General features: G+C 38.5%; 1 protein-coding gene across 21 annotated transcripts in view; it reads right to left on the reverse strand.

Annotated features, from left to right (window-relative positions):
- Positions 1-19,793, reverse strand: part of NRXN1 (neurexin 1) — a 1,474,248-nt gene that overhangs the window by 867,132 nt on the left and 587,323 nt on the right. For 15 of the 21 annotated variants that reach the window (XM_069234058.1, XM_069234055.1, XM_069234049.1 and 12 more), the window contains 2 exons: positions 17,276-17,577; positions 11,536-11,697 (listed from right to left, as the gene is read on the reverse strand). In XM_069234058.1, coding sequence (XP_069090159.1) covers positions 11,536-11,697; positions 17,276-17,577 — 464 coding nt within the window. Of the gene's footprint in view, positions 1-11,535; positions 11,698-12,640; positions 12,665-17,275; positions 17,578-19,793 lie in introns of all 21 variants that reach the window. The other 6 variants (XM_069234064.1, XM_069234062.1, XM_069234051.1 and 3 more) reach the window with 1 other exon arrangement.

Here is a 19,793-nt window from a genome sequence, read left to right on the forward strand (position 1 = left end):
ATGTGCTGACTTGTAAAATGCCGGAAAACGCTCATTATGCTGGTCTGGTAAATGAAGAAGCACTCACATGCGCTGAATTGTAAAATTATGAAAAGCACTTGACACATTTTGGGCTGGTGAATGAAGAAGCGCTCACACACACTGACTTGTAAAACACTGAAATGCACTTGACACACATTGTACTGTTGGAGCATATCTCACACTCAGAGCAGTCAGACACACAGCTTCTTGTTGAAACACACTGCTACTGGACTCACGTGAGACAGAATCACACTACAGTGGTGCACAGTTCAAATTTTTGATGGCCTTGAGATTTCCAACAGGGGGGAAGCCCTTGAAGTCACTTGAAATGTTCTTAAAGTTTATAGAGTAGGAGTACTCCTTCTCACTGAAAATTTCATAAAAATACATTCAGCTATTTTGCCACTTTGTCTGTTTAAATATCCATGGAAAATGCCTTGATGGAAAAACTAGTTTTTGGACCCCTCATTTTTCTTTGCACCCCCTTAACTAATCAACATAAAACTTTTCATCATCAGCCAATGTAGAAAAAGGAGTACATGTGCAACATTTTGTTGAGATTCCTCAGTTGGTGGCAAAGTTAATACCAATACAAAATTAGGAGAATTACTATCTCTCAGAATCCTACTAACAATATAAACACATGCATATATATATATATATATATATATATATATGTGTATATATATATATATATATATATATACACACATATATTGAAATTGTTGTTTTTGTTCTACCTGTGACTGTGTGAATTTCCCTCCTAGACTGCATTAAGCTTCACTCCCCCCCACTTGGTTAAAAAATACACCTCAGTGGCTAACTAGAGTGTGTTTAGGAGACTGCATAATCTGCTAGAATGTGCTAGCTAGGAAGTGTGGATTGTGCCTGTTTGTATCCAAGAAGATTCTGAATAGAGGAGCACCTCCCTGCCCATTGCCACATCAGCCTGGGCTTGGTGATTGGCTCTCTAGCTCCCAGGCAACATGAGCCCCTCTCTCATAACTGCACTAGTCTGTTACATTGGTGGAGGTAACCCTAAGGCAGCCACTTCCATTTTGTGAGCCCAGCTTACCTGCACCCTGAACAGTCCAGTGAGCAAGAGTCAGAGGAGGTTGCAACATCACAGACTTTCTGTGTATCCTTGTCATTTTGGAAAAGTGCCTTTTCCATACCTGTGACTGTTTACATTTGTCTCAGTGTTTTTCTGTAAACTTGGTCCCTCTAATCAGTGATTTGTGTTCTACTCATGGCTGTGTGAATTTCCCTCCTAGTTTTTCACACAGACTGCATTAAACTTCACTCTCCCCCAACAAGGTTAAAAAAGGGTTAAACTCACCTGAGTGACTAACAAGAGAGTGCTTAGGAGACTGTTTAATCTGCTCTGTTATTCAAACTGTGCTTGGAAAATCTATTCAGCACTCATTTTTGGCTTGAAAAGTGATACGTTTAAGTGCATGAAAAGCAACATTTCACTCGTTTCAAAATTGTCTCTTACCCAAAATGTACAATCTGCTAGCTATGAAGTGTGGATTGTGCCTGTCTGTATCCACGGAGATTCTGAATAGAGAATCACCTCCCTGCTCCCGGCCACAGCAGCCTAGGCTTAAGCTGCCTTGTGCCTTTTATAAGTTTGTATTGGTTGTTGCATCTGGTGCTGTGATTGGTTGCTAGGGCTAGTATTTCTATTGGATTAGGGGATTAGGGTTTGAGTTAGGATTGGCTGTCAGGGCTAGTGTTTTGAGGGGCTACTAGAACTAGAGTTTCCACTGGACTAAGGGTTTAGGGTTACAGTTCTGATTGGCTGTCAGTTAGGATAGGAGTTAGGATTGGCTGTCAGGGCTAGGGTTTTTAGGGGATACTAGAACTAGGGTTTCCACTGGATTAAGGGTTTAGGGTTACAGTTCTGATTGGCCGTCAGGGCTAAGGTTGTGATTGGTTAGTGGGGCTAGGGTTCATATTGGACTTGGGGCTTAGGTTTTTATTGGCTGTTAGGGCTAGGTTTTTGATTGGTTAATAGAGTCAGGTTTCCATTGGCTCTAGGATTTAGGGTTAGGACTCTGACTGGTTATGGTTAGGGCTAGGGTTCCATTCTACCACCAACACACACAGACCCAACAAAATACTACCTAAGCCTGCCAGAGGAGGAACACATTATAGAGAAACAACACTATTATGACCCTCATACAGGTAATATCAGCACTAGTGACACACCTGCTAAAGGTTAAAAAAATACTGATCACTCTTCCACAAAACAAAATTACACCACCAACAACACACAGCCTCTACACTGCCTACTCATAAAAGCTCGATCACAAAAACAAGAATAACATTTATTACCTACTCACTGACACACAACCTGACTTACTCTTCGTAACTGAGTCATGGTTGAGAGATGACATGGCACCAGGGTTCTATCAAGCCGTTCCTCCAGGCTATCAAACCATCACACCAAACTGTATCGGCAAAAGAGGAGGTGGACTAGGTGTTAGATTTAAACAAGCAATAAACGTCAGCAAAACAGACAGCACCTCTTCATACAAGGTTATGAGGCACTCATCACCAGATGCAACCCTACACCAACTTCCTTTTGTAAATTCCTCCTCCTGTACAGACCACCACCTAGGAATTCAACATGTCCAGACATATTTCTGTACACAGTTTCAAACCTTATAACACTATAATCCAAGCTATGTGTTCCTGGAGACCAAACATTTGGTTTGACAAACCCAATATGCCCCATCCAAAAGCTATCATCACTGTCATCACTGACCTAGTCACATTGAACCTCCATCAGATTGTACACAACCCCACACACATCGCTAGACACAACCTAGATGTCATTTTTGCAAACCCAAAACTAGTTACTGTTCAAAGCATCACACCAGTCACTTAGTTAGACCACCATTTGGTAACTTTTCAACATAAAACACCACAAATAAACACACCCTAGACTACCTTACATACATCCACCTACTGACCATGGAACAAACTCACTTTTTTAATACATAGAAAGAAAGTCAACAGCCAACACAGATCTAGACACAATAAATTCTGTTCATAAACTTTATGAGTGGCTACAGGAAGCTTGAGATATCCTAATGCCACTCAGAAAAACAAAATAGGACAAAAAAAAAAAGCACCTTGGAGAAAAGCAGAACTTAAAAAGATGAAACAATAAATCAGAAGGCTGCAACGAACATAGCTCAAAACAAACAACATGCAAGACAAAATACAGCTGCACGAACATAACAGAATATACAAATCATCAATCAAAAAAGCTAAAAAATGTACTACTTAGAATTCAAAATGCTATATCTGAAAATAAACAAGGCTACTATACAAAAAGAACACTACTCACCATGTCATTTGCAACCACCATCTCCACCACCAACACACACAGACCCAACAAAATACTTTCTAAGCCTGCTGGATTAGGAACACATTATAGAAAAACAACACCATCATGACCCTCATACAATTAATATCAGCACTAATGACACACCTGCTAAAAGTTCAAAAAATACTGATCACTCTTCTACAAAACAAAATTACACCACCAACAACACACAGCCTATAAACTGCCTACTCATAAATGCTCGATCACAAAAACAAGAATCACATTTATGACCTACTCACTGACATACAACCTGACTTACTCTTCATAACTGAATCATGGTTGAGAGATGACATGGCACCAGTGTTACATTAAGCCGTTCCTCCAGGCTATCAAACCATCACATCCTAGATGTCATTTTAGAAAACCCAAAACTAGTTACTGATCAAAGCATCACACCAGTCACATGGTTAGACCACCATTCGGTAACTTTCAACATAAAACAACACAAATCAACACACCCAAGACCACCCTACATACATCCACCTATTGACCATGGAACAAACTCAATTTTGAATACATAGAAAGAAAAACTAACAGCCAACACAGACCTAGACACAATAAATTCTGTTCAAAAAGTTTATGAGTGGCTACAGGAAGCTTTCGATATCCTAACACTATTCAGAAAAACAAAATAGGACAAAAGAAAACAAGCACCTTGGAGAAATGCAGAACTAAAAAAGATAAAACAACAAATCAGAAGGCTGCAACAAACCTAGCTCAAAACAAACAACATTCAAGACAAACTACAGCTACGCAAATTTAACAGAATATACAAATCATCAATCAAAAAAGCTAAAAAATTTACTACTTTGATGTTGGAAAATGGGTTATTGGTAAGGGCAAGTAAGTACCTACACTTAGCGATAGGCCACTAACCTCCACTTAGGTCCAGTTAGGTCTCAGTAAATTAAACCCAGCTCAACCCTTGGTAGCTTGGCAACGAGCAACAATGCTTAATTTAGGAGACAGAATGTAAAGCATTCAAATATCACAAAACAGTAATTAAATAAAACACAGGAAACAGTTTAAAAATCTAAAACCAAATTATAAAACTAGATTATATTTTTATCTTTAAAATGACACAAGAACAAATGAAATCGGATAAGGGGAACCGGAGATATTAATTTTTAAAGAATTATTGTTTTCTAACGCCTAGGAACAAAAAGCGCCAATCTGGTCATCTGGTCGCACCTCGACCGGGACAAAGTTTAAGGCCGACCGCGATGGAGCCCTGCTCGGCTACAGTCCACAGGAGGCCTCGGTCAAAAGTTTACCTTCGGACTTAGTCTCTTTTCTGAAGATTTTCTTCAGCGGGACGAACCTGCCAGTCCAATCCGACCTCCTGGAACCCTTCTCAGGATACTTGTTACGGGGGCCCTCGGTGGAGATTTTTACCTTTGGACTTAGTCGTTTTTTCGAGGTGAAAATCCTTCGACCAGGGCAAACGTGGATCTTGATCCGACATCCTTGGAGCCCTCCTCGGACACGCTGGCTGGGAGGTCCCGGTCAACTTCCTACATTCAGACATAGTCTCTTTTTGGGAGATTTTCCTCACTGGGACGAACCTGCAAGTCAGGCCGGGTGACGGTTGAGAAAAGCCGGCTAGAGTTGCTGTGGCGGGTCGGTCCCTCTACGGAGCTTTTTTCCAAAAGTTCTCCAAACTTCTCCAAACTTCTGGATCTTCTTCCAGATGTTCCTTTAAGGTTCTTTTGGCGTCCACAGCGCACCCCAAGGTTCCAAAAGCTCTGAGATGATCATTGGGGGTGTGGACGGCAACTCCCAGAATGCACCTGGCGCAAACTCCTTTTTGGCCACTGGACAGTGGTCAGCTGGTTGATTTCTTCAGGAGTTGGTGCAGGGGACTCTGGTTAGCAATTGTTCACCTGTAGCTAACACGGAGTCCATCCTTGAACCAGCTGAAGCCAGGCAAAGTCCTTCTTGTGGTGAAGCCCAAGTGTGCAGCTGGTGCAGTACTTCAGAGTGCAGGCTCCAGGTGCAGGCCAGGGGTCCAGCAGGGCAGTCCTTCTTCTTCTGTAGTTCTTCCCGGTAGGGATCTGGTAGAGTGGGTGCAGGTCTGCCAGTTTTATCCTTGCTCCTGGGTGAAAAACAGGGGGGTCCTGATTCTCCAATCAGGTGCAGGGTCCTTCCCCCTGTAATGACCACTTCCTGGGAAGTGTGGCAAAAATCAGTCCCAGGAGGCAACATTCCTCAAAAATCCATCATGACCAAAAGTGATTTTTTGAGGTTACATTTGGCTGAGCCCACCCACTGGTGTGGCTAAAAATCATAAACACACCCCTCTCCTGCCCTCTCCTAATATAATCAAGGGGACACCTAGTTGTCTAGGGTTGCAGGATGTGGGGGTGTTGCTGGGTTGCTCCAAATGTCCTTCTCTGCCTTTGAAGACCAGTTTGGCCGCTGTCCCCCTTCCTGCCTCACCATCTGCTGAGGGGAGATCCCCTCCCATGGGCACATCTTTTTGTGTGAAGCCAGGCCACTTCACACCTCATCAAGCCAGGCAAAAACAATGCAGGGCTGAAATTGGCAACTTTTCAGGTAAAGTTTAAAACTCTTTACCTGAACAAGTTATATTAAATCCCACAACTGGAAGTTGTGGGATTTATTATAACAATTAATTTGATACCAAAGTCTTAGTATCTGTCACTTAAGGGGACTTTCAAAATTAAAATAAAGTCTCCCAATTCTAGCCTATGAAGGCCATTCACTACAATGAGGGAAAAACAAATTTGGCTGTTTTTACCTCACCAGGGCTTTATAAAACTATTTTTATAAGGTCCCTGCTTATAGATACATGGCACCCAGCCATAGGGGCACATAGGGCACACACCTTAGGGGTGACTTATATGTAAAAATAAGGTAGTTTAAGACTTTGGAACTACTTTTAATTCCAAAGTCGAATTTGCATATAACTTTAATATAAAAGCAGCCAGCAAGGCAGCCCTGCCTTTAAAATGACACTGGGCACCTCAGCAGTGCGCCTATGGGTGTACTACCTATGCTGGGGTCCCTAAACCTACATGCCCTACCATATACAGGGACGTATAGGTAGGTTGACTTAGCCAATTATAATTAGCCTAATTTGCATACTGATTTTACACAGAGCACACGCCCTGGGACTGGTTAGCAGTACCCAGGGCACCATCAGAGTCAGGAAAGCACCAGCCAAAAGTGGAAAATGGGGGCAAAAAGTTAGGGGGCCTCTGCAATCAGCCCTGTTCTCTCACATTCGACAAAATTCAAAATGCTATGTCTGCAAATGAAGAATTTAATGAACTTCTCAATGAATTTTGAAAACCTAATTGCATGGAAGCAATTCATCCCAATTACTCAAGATTTCACAAACAGGCAAATCATTACATAACCAAGGCAAACACATTGGACTCCATTTTAATACAAAGGAATACCACCAGCACCAACCGTTTCCGATGTTCCCTCCAAGAGTAAGCCAACCCAGACTCTGCAATCCTTCAAACATATATCACAAAGTGAATTTATGGATCTGCATCCTTCCGGCTGCTCTTCCGAACCTTGTCCACCACACGTATTCAAGAACATGCATCTATCTACCTCTGCTGCCACACCAGTAAGAAGAATTATCAATAGTTCTTCAACTATGGGAATCTTTCCCAAAGACCTTAAAAAGGTGTCCATACTCCCGTTATTAAAGAAAACAAACCTGGACCCGCATGACCCTATCAACTACAGACCAATTACAAATGGACCTTTCCTAGGCAAACTGATAAAAAGAGCAGCTTTCACACAGATGTTATGGTTCATTGAGAATAACTTCATACTTTCAGACTACCACACTGGATTCCACCCAGGAAGAGGCACTGCCCTCATCACCATCTGGGATGATCTTAAAAGCACAATAAACTGCAATGGAGTTGCTTCACTGCTTCTCCTGGACCTCAAAGCTGCCTTTGACAAAGATGATCATGACACCCTAATACAAAGTCTCTACGAAGCCAGCATAGAGGGGACTGCTCTCGAATGGATAACATCCTACCTTCAAAACAGAACTAACGTCATCAATACTCCCCTTTTCTCATCCAAACCCTACTTCACAAAAGCAGGGGTCAATGATCTCACCCATGTTTTTCAACATCAATGTGATGTAATTACTGGCATTATCAATGATTTTCAACTAACGTGCTACAACTATGCAGATGAAACACAAATACTGCTTAAACTGGAATTCTCAAAAGACATTGGAAACTCACAAATGTTCATTTGCCTAAGCGCTGTTAATCAGTGGATGACATGGAGTCATCTTAAACTGAATGCTTCCGAAACAGAAATATGCACATGAAGTGACTGGCAAAATTATGTCCTGATGTGCACCTGGCCTGATGATCTGGGACCATCTCCTAAAGTATCTAAGGAAGTAAGAAACCTTGCAATTACCATGGACTCCAGGTTAACAATGAATGCTCAAGTGGGCAAATTAGCAAGCTCAAGTTTCATCATAATGAAAACTCTGCAGCGCGTCTCCCTCATATCAAATTTCCACACAAGGTGCAAGCTACTATCTCTCCTGTACTATCTAAACTGGATTACGCCAATGGCTTCTACCATGAATCATGTCTATCTACTATGAAAAAACAACAACACATTCAGAATTCAACTGCCAGACTGCCCCTACATGTAAATTCACAATCCCACATTTGCACTGCCTTGAAGGCCCTACATTGGTTACTGATTGGCAGAAGATCCACCTTCAAGCTGCTTTGTATCACCCAAAAAGCAATGCATGGAACAGGACCACTTTTAATCAAGAATAAGATCACCAAATACATTCAACAAAGAAACCTCCGCTCAAGATTGGCAGCCCGCCTCAAAACACCACCATACAAGAAAAAGACAATAGGTGGCACATCTTTCTCTGCTCAACCGGACAAACTATGGAATTCATTACCCCCCAAATATAAGATCCACAGATAACTATCTTATCTTCAGAAGCCTACTCAAGATTTGGCTCGTTCCTACATAACCACTATACTCAACCTGCAATGGACTGTATATCCCTATGTATGTAAACATTTTATAATCTGATTATATGTACATATCTAGTATATATATATATATATTCTATATGTGTATGTATGTGCATTTTCATAGTTTTAATATAAGTTGTTTGATTAGATGCATATGAGTCTCTGTTTTTATTTTATCTATCTCAATAGGTAAATATTATCTTAACTATTTATCTACAAACTTTTCACTATTGAAATATTGAGGAACTATAAAATATTGTTATAAATGTACACAGATAAATTAACTTCAACTAGTGCAGCTCTTGAAAGTCTGTGTTTATACGATACAACTTTAAAGTTCAATATATTATAATCCTTACACATATATTCCCTTTCTAGGTAATCACTTATCTATATATTTGCTACTTGAGTCCTATTGTACAAGAGGAAAAAATGTATTCTCTTGAAAGCTTTACTCCCTCACCATCACCCTCTACCTCTATTGATCTATCCTCTATCTCCACCCTCTGACTCATGCCAAACTCATCCTACAACTATTTCCAAAACAACGCTTATAGACTCTTCCCTCCTCTACCCCTCCTGACTCACCCCAAACCTCAGTTTACTACTATGATCACCCAAACAACCCTATGAAATCCTTCCTCATTTATCTCTCCTTCAACTCAACCCAAAACCCATTTTACTACTGTGATCTCCCAATTAACACTAAACAACTGGATTCTTCTATCCTTTATTCTATTCATTCCAATTTACAGACTCACATGCCTTCTGCTAAAATTAACTCATACCTTCCTATACTAATAACTATACTGTACTCATATTTTCTCATAATAATCTACCACTAATCCTTTTGAGTTCAGGAGTAGTGTGCTACTCGCTGATAAGTGTTGTGATGCCTCGTCAGTCATAGTAAAAGTCCCTGCTCACCAGTGGAAATGTTTCATACACTTTACATAAACATGTGCACTTACAGTGTCTAAAGTAGCTAAAATAGCACTGATCCAGCTCTTCAGTGATATAGAACAGAGGTGAACCTAGTCTGCACCAGAGACTATGAGCTGGATTATAAAACATTGTTGACAGGAGGTTTTTCATGTTCATAGTGTTAAGTTAGGACAGTGCTTGCTACAAACACCTTTACGCTAAAGTATGAAAACTGCAGTCTACAGGTGGCAATGTGTTACAAAAATGTTTGAGCATATTTGTTGTGTGATATTTTTATTTTCTGGTGATGTGTTCTGTTTCTTTGTGCTGCTATATTTTTGTGCTGCATTACTGAAATGTGATTTTGTTGTGCTTTACTGCAGTAATTGAATTGTGTTATGTCATATATGATTGTAATATGTTCTGTTACATAGTTTACAATGCTGATACATGTTGAGCCCAAAAGCAGCACATGCCTTGAAAGTTCCCATAACAAGCAACCATTGACCACTGTCTGATATGGTAAAATGATGTTCTTGAAGCCCAACTACTGAAAACGCTGGTCATTTCAAAACTGCTTCAGAAACTGATAGGGTCCCATATCTTAAGTAAGAGTGTCCAGTGCTCACTTTATGTTGTTTACCTTGAGTGATACAGCAAAACAGTTTTTGATAGAGTCTTAGAAACACTGATGTATCCCAGAACATTATTTCCCATTGAAAAATTAAAAAAACTTTTTGACAAGACATGGCAGTTTCTAAAGAAACTGTGGAAAAATTTGTCAACAACTGAATGGAAAAGATGAATTTAAAAGTGGGATACCTAATGTCCTTTAATTGCAAGTGTATTGTTGTGGATCTTTAACAGGAAAGCAGCTGTAATACCCAATTGCAAGATATGACGATCATTAAAACTACTGTTGCTGGTTGAGTGAATGTGAATTCACTGAACTAAACACAGAGGGCCAGATTTATGAAGGGCTTGGATTGCCCTTGCATTACACAAGACAACGGAAGGCAATGCAAGCCTGTAAATCAGATTTACTATGCTGTGCATTACTCTGAGTGCCCTAGTAAGTTTGAAGTATGCAAGGCAGTGAAAGTCAATGCCTTGCATTACTCTGTGCTTAGAAGGCTTTCTATGGGAGGTGAGTGGGTGTTCCTTCAACTATGGTTTTTGGGGCATTGCCAGATTTACTTACACGAGTAAACCTGGGAATGTGTAAAAATGCTATGCCTCAGAGGATTGTTTCCTGCAGGAAAGTGTCCTTTCCTCCAAAAAATAATCCTGCCTGTAACAAAGGCACTCTTGCATCATGGACCAAGGGCGCCTGAGTTGGTGTTGGCAGCACTCAGTGTACAAGGGCATGGAAAGAACAGCAAAGTGCCATACCTTAGTGATATGGTGCATTCCTGTCCTCTCAGTTTGATGCAGTCCAGCGCAGAGCAGCAAGCTGTCTTGCTGCATTGATTTACATCATATCTTTGTAAATCTGTGTATCCATATCCATACTCTGTTCCTTTGTACATGACAATAATGATTAGAAGTATTTCTACTTCATAATAAAGGATTTCATAAGGTCTTTCACTACCTGACTAAAAAAGCCAATGAAAGGGAGGCAACTTTTTTCCATGAATTATCAAATTTGTCTGCAAATAATTTTATGTAAATGTTAACAACTCAATCATAGGATCTTTTGTCATCATCCTTACTCCCTTGTGGTGAATCAGGAAATAAATGCTGTTTCTGAGTCATTTCTTGGCATTAACTTGTTTTACTGCTAACAAATAAAATAAACAATTTCATTTTTGTCGACTTCATAATGACATTGATAGATAGTCTTTTTGTCTATTTTCTGGCTTTCTTCTCAAGATTCAAGATTCTGTCCATTTTTATTAATTCCTACAAAGTCAACCATTTATCAGGTACTAAAAACTCTTTAGAATTCTACTCCAACTTATTCTAGAAATAGAAAAAACATGTTCTTATGTTGTGAAAATGTCATGGAATAAACAAATGTGAAATGTCCCATTTGCTGAGGTTTACTCTTATGCTATTCTCATTGCTTTTAGATCAATTATTGACAAAAAAAACCCAAATATCTTGAAATATCCAGTGTTAATCAAAGATGTAAACAAATGTTAATATTGACTTGTAAGATAAATGAATTACCTCTTTGAGGCAGCCCATGAAGTTGTTACTGACTGGTGACCCTGGGAGGTCTGCTGTACTGGGACTGCCCCCAACATAGAAAAAGTCGTCTGATCCCAGCATGGTGTAGTCTTCTTGCGTGTAGCCTGTTGTGGTCAGTATTCCATCCACTGATATTGTCACCTAAATAACAAAGCACAGGGAAAGGACACGCTATACTCAGACCTACATACTGCACTTCTGGGTTGTGCCTAATTTTAAGACCTATGTTGGAAGCCCATTTTCATGTCTGTTTCATGTTTGGTCTTGGTATCTATGATTTGACTACCCCTGATAGCACTATACTATTTCAGCTGTTGTCTGATTATTGAATTAGTGTCAGCGTTGTCCCTACAGCAACTGAACAGTTATTTAGCAGACACAAAAATGGTGTTAGTAGAATGTTTTCTAGGTTAGTTTAGCTGATGTAAGTATTAGTAAGTTAGGTAGTCTGTCAAAGACTCATAAAAAAACATGCACCTAACTAACATAAAGGAAGCGCAGGCACTCTAAGCACAATCACTGTTTGCACACAACACAATGTGAGCGGCCACTTTCAAGCATGCAGGTGTCTAACATCATGCAAAAAAGAAAATGTAAAAAACTAATCAACACACTTGTGGAACGCACTGCAATGTGCATAAGCCACACTGCACAGATAAGAACAAAAAGAAAATGGAGAGGAGGAACTGAATGGCTTGTGATGGAGTAAGGATGAATGAGTGAAGCATCATTCCCAATGCGGTCATCCATGCCATGCTTTATGAATGGGTTAGAACTGGCCGAGCCAGTGAGCACTCAGGCCAGCCACAATTTAGCCGTATCCGTGTTAACCACAGCTTGATGCAAACGTTTGGACGTTAACGATGCCCCTACATGTGAATTAAAGAAAAAGCATAATTGGACAGGAACAGGTTAAATAAGGAGGCCAACAACAGATGAATAGGAGTTGAAAGTAAGCAGAAGAGTACCAACCGCAGTTCCTCTTTTGTCAATGAAGTCTACAGTTAAAAGAAAGAAAACACACGGCAAACCCAAAATAAGAAACAATTAGAATGATATCTACCGAACAATGTAGTTTGTTTACCATAGCGTGTCCAACGCCTGAGTGCTTTGTGGAGAAGGGGGGAAAAAGGAAATTAAAAACTGTGAACAAAATAACGATTGTTACTCTAAAAATATGATGGTTTCTACCATGTTAGTACATTACTTTGATTCAGGTAACGGTTAGTAGAATGAAACATTCCATGAATGACATGTTAGTTATTAAGCATGTTAGTAACATATAAAAAAGGGCAAAATAAGTTTACAAGAAAAAAGCAGACTAACAAAGAGGCCTCCACTGAGGAAACAGCAGAAGTGCTTGTCCTGCAAATATTTTGCATAACTTATCAGCTCTGTACTGAACGAAAACAGCCACACTGTCACATTAACCCTCATCTTCCCAAACTGGTTATAATTGGCAGACATTTAAAATGGCTGAGGGCATCATCACGTCTAACGCTCCTCAGCTCACCAGTCCTGACAGTGGAACCCCAACCTTCCCTGGACAAATTTTATAAGAATCTGTCAGCATACTCTATTAATTAGTTTACAGGAAAGAAGGAATCGTATTCAAACACAGAACTTCCTTTTGTGATACATATGGAATTTGGGTTCACAGTTTACTGCAATAAAACAGAGCAAAATGATCCCAACACACTGAATAGGTCAAATGTATCACTGCTCCTGCCCGGTCAAACATGCCCTAGCAGCTTTCTCTATGCCTGCATCTGTAATGAAGACATAAACACATATGTAAAGCTGCTCTATTTTCCAGTTCACCAAATCTAAGCTGATTGCATGAGCAAAGGCAAATCTAGAAAGTGGACTTTCTGGAGCATTTGTAAGGTAAAATGGGAATGTGGTTAACAATAGCTAATTTGCTTATTCAAACAATTTCCTCTGCAAAATATTAGAATCATTGTTTTAAAATACAGTAATACAGAATGTTTAAGAGACTGATTCAATATAATAAAAATGTTTTGTCAAAATATAAAATTAACTGCCTAAAAGAAATACAGCTAAATTAAATATCACATATTAAGTAATTAGTCATTTCATTAAGTAGCCGCTTTATGTTTTGTATTTTTAAACAAATACTTTTCTAACACTGTAAGTTTCATTTAAAGCTATGAAGTTAGGGAACGGCTCCTTACCCGTAACCCTCAGCGTTTGAAACTTGTATTATAAGGACACAGAGAAGGGAAAGAAGAGGTTAGGTTAGTCACTGAACAGGTAATCCGCAGCAAGAACCTTCATGTCAGCTGCATTTATTTAAAAAGACAAAATATTTAGTATAAGTCAGAGGCATGCAGCGTTATAATAATCTTAAATTATTGCACAGAGGTATCAATATAAATGGAGTCAGTGTTTTAAGATTTGCTTTTATTCCCCCTTAAAGTCTTTTTGCTTCTGATACATGTCAAACAGGCTAATGTATTATCACAGTAAATAAATAGTGGGTAGTTTAGGAAACGTGACACTCTATTGTCTTAACTAATATATTTCATAATTTACGACGTGGATGTAAATTGTTTTTATATGTGTGACTTTGTTCCAAAACAAATCACTTTGTCTCATAAAGAGCTCTTATTCCTCTTAGATATTTTTATAGGTGAGTAAGGATTGTGAGGCCTACAGATCCTCTGCATTGGAGGCTGATACAGTATCAAAGGTTTCCTTTAAAATGCAAATGTCATACTTAATAGCTTCTTGTGTGAACCCCATGACCACTGACATAACATTACGCTGCAGCCAAACTATGTAAGTTTATTGTGGGGTATGGGTGGCCTGGATTTTATCCTCTGTATAATTCAAAACAGTCAAATTGTGTCCGAGAAAGATCAGCTTTTGCTGATGAGAACTGAAAACACAGAATCACAGAATAAAATGGAATCAAATGAGGTTGTAATCTCATTTTTTGTGTGTCAGAAGTGGCTGCATCTCTAAGAGGACCTACTCTCCCATGTACTCAAAGAGTATGAATACCATGGAACCAACTTACAAAAAAGTATTAAAACTGCTAAAAGTAATCATATGAACAGGTGCACATTACTACTTTTTTGGGAACTGCAAACATTGGTGGTGGGGTAAATGGGTAGCTGTTCCAGTCAAATTTTTATTCTACATAACAGCAATAGCATGCCAAATTGCTAGGTCCCCAGTGGGAATCTATAACTAGGAAACAATATTTTTGTTTTTTGTCTTGTATTCTCTATTTGTAAAAAACATATCTGTGAGGATTCCTTTTTTTCTATAGACCTGATATAAACTGATGGTTTGGCTATTTACAAAATCTCAAGTCCATCCATTCATTGTTCAACCTGACTCAGCACCCTTTGCATGGCATGTGCTACTTTCTAATTCTAAGATGTAAATGAAGCTACTTTTTGCTGTATAAGCAGGTGTACAGCAAAAAATGAGTTTGAGTTGCCATCACCAAAATCTTGTACTTCATCGGCCCTTGGGGAGTCAATATAGAGGTGATTTTTCATGTCTCCTTCAAATCATTTATATGGTACCCAGTCACTTTTTACATGTTTTTTCTTGGACTATTTATTCAGCTAATATCAGAGTCAGTTCACCCATGATACATATTTAATGAATAAATTGCTACATGGAGCCTCTTGATATTTTACAGCACACTTCTTCCAACTGCAGTGAAAAGGCTTTTCACATGCAATCGTTCTCAACACTAGTTGTGAGTTCTAACACAACACAGGCATTGTAAAGGGGTTTAAACAGTGGCTAACTTTTATTTGCAGATGACATAGCCATGTAGAAAGATAGCCCCAATAAACCATTTGTACAGGTATAACGACGGATAAGGAGCATTTTCTTTGGTTGAACTGTTTAATAGCTGCTATTTTATGGCTACTATATGGCTGTTTTTACCTTCAATTCTGATTCCTAAGGGGGGGTGATTTTATTTTATTGACCTCCTTTTTTAGGAGAGATTTATCTGGCTCAATTTTCATATTCCAGACAGATCAGATTATTTGTTCACGTGAAAATAAAAAATATCACTTTAAGCTCATTGTAAGACTGCATTGCACCTATGGCACCAACCAGCACCCTTTAGCCACTTCATTTATTACTTGTTTCCAACACCTTTGTTATTGTTAATATTTGTAACCATTTATGTTCTATTTTTAAATTCGTTTTGAATGTAGCTTCAACTGCCACATGCATAATTAAATAAGTGAACATGAGCTATTATGCTAAGTATGCATAATTAAATAAGTAAATGTGAGTTATTATGCAAAGTATTTAAGTGGAAATTGAGGGAAGATAAAAATGTAATTAATGAATGTGTCAATTTTAACATCAAGCCCATGGTCGATTTATGATAACAAATTTGGGATGAATTGTCGTGTAGAAGCTACGTAGCTGATTGTCTATCCAAGTAAACACGTTTTGATTATCTTATCTAAACTTTGATAGGTCACTTGATATTCCTTTGCTGTTGTTTCCTTTGATTTCTAATTTGGAGTGTTTATAAATATACTCAATGCCTGTGTGCAAGGATATGCAAACAATATAAAATGTGCAATCATTCAGCTTACAGCTCCCAATAAAACTTTGTTATTTTTCATAGCACGTGTTTATAATCATGTAGCTATGGAAATAACACCTAGATTTCTTTGTGCAAAAAATATTTTTTATTACAGAATTGTATTTGGAGAAATGCATAATTCTTAGTTCATGTGTCAAATAGCTCTAAATGACAAAATTGTTTTCCTAAACATCCTTTGATGCCAAAACATCTATAACAATATTCTAGTTTAGGCATTCTATTGGTTTGAAAAAACATCTCCTTTTTAATTTTCAACCTCACATAAACATATTTTTATTACATTTCCTTGTTATATTGCATCTGTGTTTTTTTTATTTTTTTTAAGACATGAACACGCAGGCCGAATAACCGTTTACCCTTAGAGATCTCTCCAGCATGTCAAGCCTTGATCCTTTGTGTAAAAATAAATTCAAAACAATCTATCTTAATACATAAATATTTGATACATTTTTGGTGTTTTTAAATTATTTTCTCTTTTAATTTTTTTAAAATGTAAAGACATGGTATGCCAGAGTTTTGCTTTGTACCCTGGAATACAATTTTGACATTGATCTATGGTGTTAAGGGGGTTGACGGGATACTAAAAATGGTTGGTTAAGACATTTTAGCAAAATGTGTTTCTTAAACCTATTTTATTAATGCTACTTTTTTAAAGAATATCATTCAGTTTGTTAGAATTGCTCTGTATTTCAATTGGCAGAATAATGGGTTTTATGAAAAGACTGTAGCTGTACCATTGAGCTTGTTATTAATCGGAAGCTGTGCATTTGTTGCGTCCCCTAATGTACCTATACATTGACTTCAGGATAGTCACAATCAAAGCCTTTTAAAAGTTACACAGAGAGACCTTGGTCTTCTAAAAATGGACTTCTTCCTATTGCAGAATACTATCTAAAAAGGGATGACCGCAATATGTGAAGTGCTACTTTGAACAGCCTCTAGACCCACATTACTTTCTAGATATGCCCCTGCTCAAGGTTGGCAGACACATGACTCCAGAGGTATGAAAGTTCCACTAGAAATGGCTGCTTTAGTTTGGATTTTAAATTGCTGTGCTCATAGGCATTGAAAACATGTTATTCTTTCCATCTATTGTACTGTTACCTGACGCAGATTTCTGGTGACCTTCACATCGTGCCAGGCGTTGTCATTAAATTTTCCATTCACAGGTTCCACCAGGGCCTCAAAGGCACCTGACCCCAAATTAATGACCAGCGAGACTGCTCCATTTTTCAGTGCCAGATTGACATAATCAGCTGATTTTCCTGTGTGAAGCATTAGTCCATTTCTCTGAAGAGTTTTAAATGAAAGTGTGATTTCATCACTGCTGCTTTGGATAGGGTTCTGGGACAAATCATAGCAGAAGAATTCCGACCCTTTGAAGGTTGCAATATATTCATCCTTTCCTGAAAAACAAGTGAAATGAAATAAATCATAAGTTAAAGCAGCATCATACAAAATGTCTCAATTACCAGTTATTAAGCATTGCCAAGTATCTCAAACAATTAAACAAATGTGAGTGTAAATGAAAATCAGACATTTCTCCAACTTACACTGGAATTCATTGAAAGAACAATGGAAATAGGTAATGCGTTCAGAATATATTAACATTAAGCATCCAGGCGAGAACATAGATGAGAAAACTCTTAAGCAAGAAAATGTTGGCTACTCTAGCAATTATTTAATGTACCATCACGCCACACAAGAAGGAATTTCGCAGCAATTGATTTCACTTTATTCAGTTTTCCACGCATAAGGCTAACTTTATTTTTTGAGGGGGTGACTACAAAGGTTGTTTTTCGCTTGATTTATGACACTACTCAAATCGCTCAGCAATAGGTCTCGATTTGCTTGAAACTGATTTCTTGCTTTCATAGAAAAATCCACAGAAGTACTCTCGAAAAAATAAACAAACGTCTTTGTATCTCCAAGATCACAAGCTCTTCTCTACTCATAGGGCTCATTTCAAGAAAATGTAGCTGGCTATTTACTCCATATGTTTCCTTTTATGAAATCCACAAATAATGATAAACGTGCTTCTGGGAGTATGTGACAATTTCAGATTTACCACATCAGTTGTGGAATCATTTTGTGAATTTTAGATTCTCACATCCATTACTATTCACACATGTAGATGTGAATGGTATACATTAATGTATGTGCATATGTAATACAAATGTGCAAATACACTTTGAAACGTTTTTTTATCGAAGGGAAAACATTTTATTCACACGAGAAATCACTTCCCCTGCACACTCCCAATTTTTGGATATTCCCTTCAGATCTCCACCCTAGATAAAGACTATGATAAATTTGTGATTGTGCCCAGGACATGAGAATGTCTTGCAAACGTGTATAAATACCTTTTAATGTATCCCATCCTCGTCTAACCACTCCTCTCTACTCTGAACAGATGTGATAGCAGATTACATTGAACCATACTGGTTAATTTCATATGAGAGTAAATAGTATTGTACGTTCTGCACTGTAAATAGAATGTATTAATGTATACCCGCAGTACCAGCCATTTGCACGTGAGGTTTATCCTTGGCCAGATGATTTGCTCAGTTCATAGACAATCTGCCTCACATCTGCAATTTTCATTTGGAAAATTTAACTTTTTACCCTAAAAGAAAACATATTTTTATATGTTTAGAAACCCCTTCCTCCAAATCCCACATGCTTTTAGTTTGTCTGCTTCAAATTCGTATCCTGGACACAGAATGCAAAACTTTTCTTTGCATCTAAATAATAGGTAAAGCATTAATATCCTGTCTGCCAATACTGCACCAAGATGAGGAATGTATGGCTCAACTCGAATAGTCATTTATGTCACAAAGCCTTGAGAAAGTGAAGAAGACAAAACACAGATTGGCTTTTGTAATTTTATAAAGATTAACTTGTATTTTACACAAGATTTCTCCACACAAGAATAAGGAAAATACAAGAAAGCATAATTGAATTATGCTTTTTTTATATATGACAAATAACAAACACTGGCTAAACAATGGCCTTTAACGTCCTTTTATATTGAAACTTTACTTTTGAACCAATCATCTCTCCTAAAGTTTGACAAATGAAAAACATCCCGATAAATCACAGTCGGTATGAACTGTGTTACACTTGGCATCCTTGGTGTGGTTTCCCCTAACTTTGTGCCTCCATTCCCCAGGTTGTTGATGTGTGCTGGACTCTGTTTTCACTGTTTCTGATACTCTGGGCACTTTACCACTGCTAACCAGTGCTAAAGTGCAGGTGTTCCTGTGTAAAATGTATGTATAATTGTCTATCCATGATTGACATATCTGATTTACTGGTAAGTCCCTAGAAGAGTGCACTAGAGGTGCCCAGGGCCTGTAATTTACATGCTACTAATGGGCCTGCAGCACTGGTTGTGTCACGCACATTAGTAGCCCTGTAAACATGGCCTAGACCTGCCACTGCTGTGTCTGTGTGTGCAGTTTTAAACTGCCAATTCGACTTGGAAAGTGTACCCACTTGCCAGGCCTAAAACCTCCCTTTCTATACATGGAAGACACCCCTAACATGGGCCCTAGGTAGCCCCATGGGGTGCAATGTATGTTAAAGGTGAGACATGTACTGGTGTGTTTTACATGTCCTG

The sequence above is a fragment of the Pleurodeles waltl genome, chromosome 5 (genome assembly GCF_031143425.1).
Source record: "Pleurodeles waltl isolate 20211129_DDA chromosome 5, aPleWal1.hap1.20221129, whole genome shotgun sequence".
Classification (NCBI taxonomy): Eukaryota; Metazoa; Chordata; class Amphibia; order Caudata; family Salamandridae; genus Pleurodeles; species Pleurodeles waltl.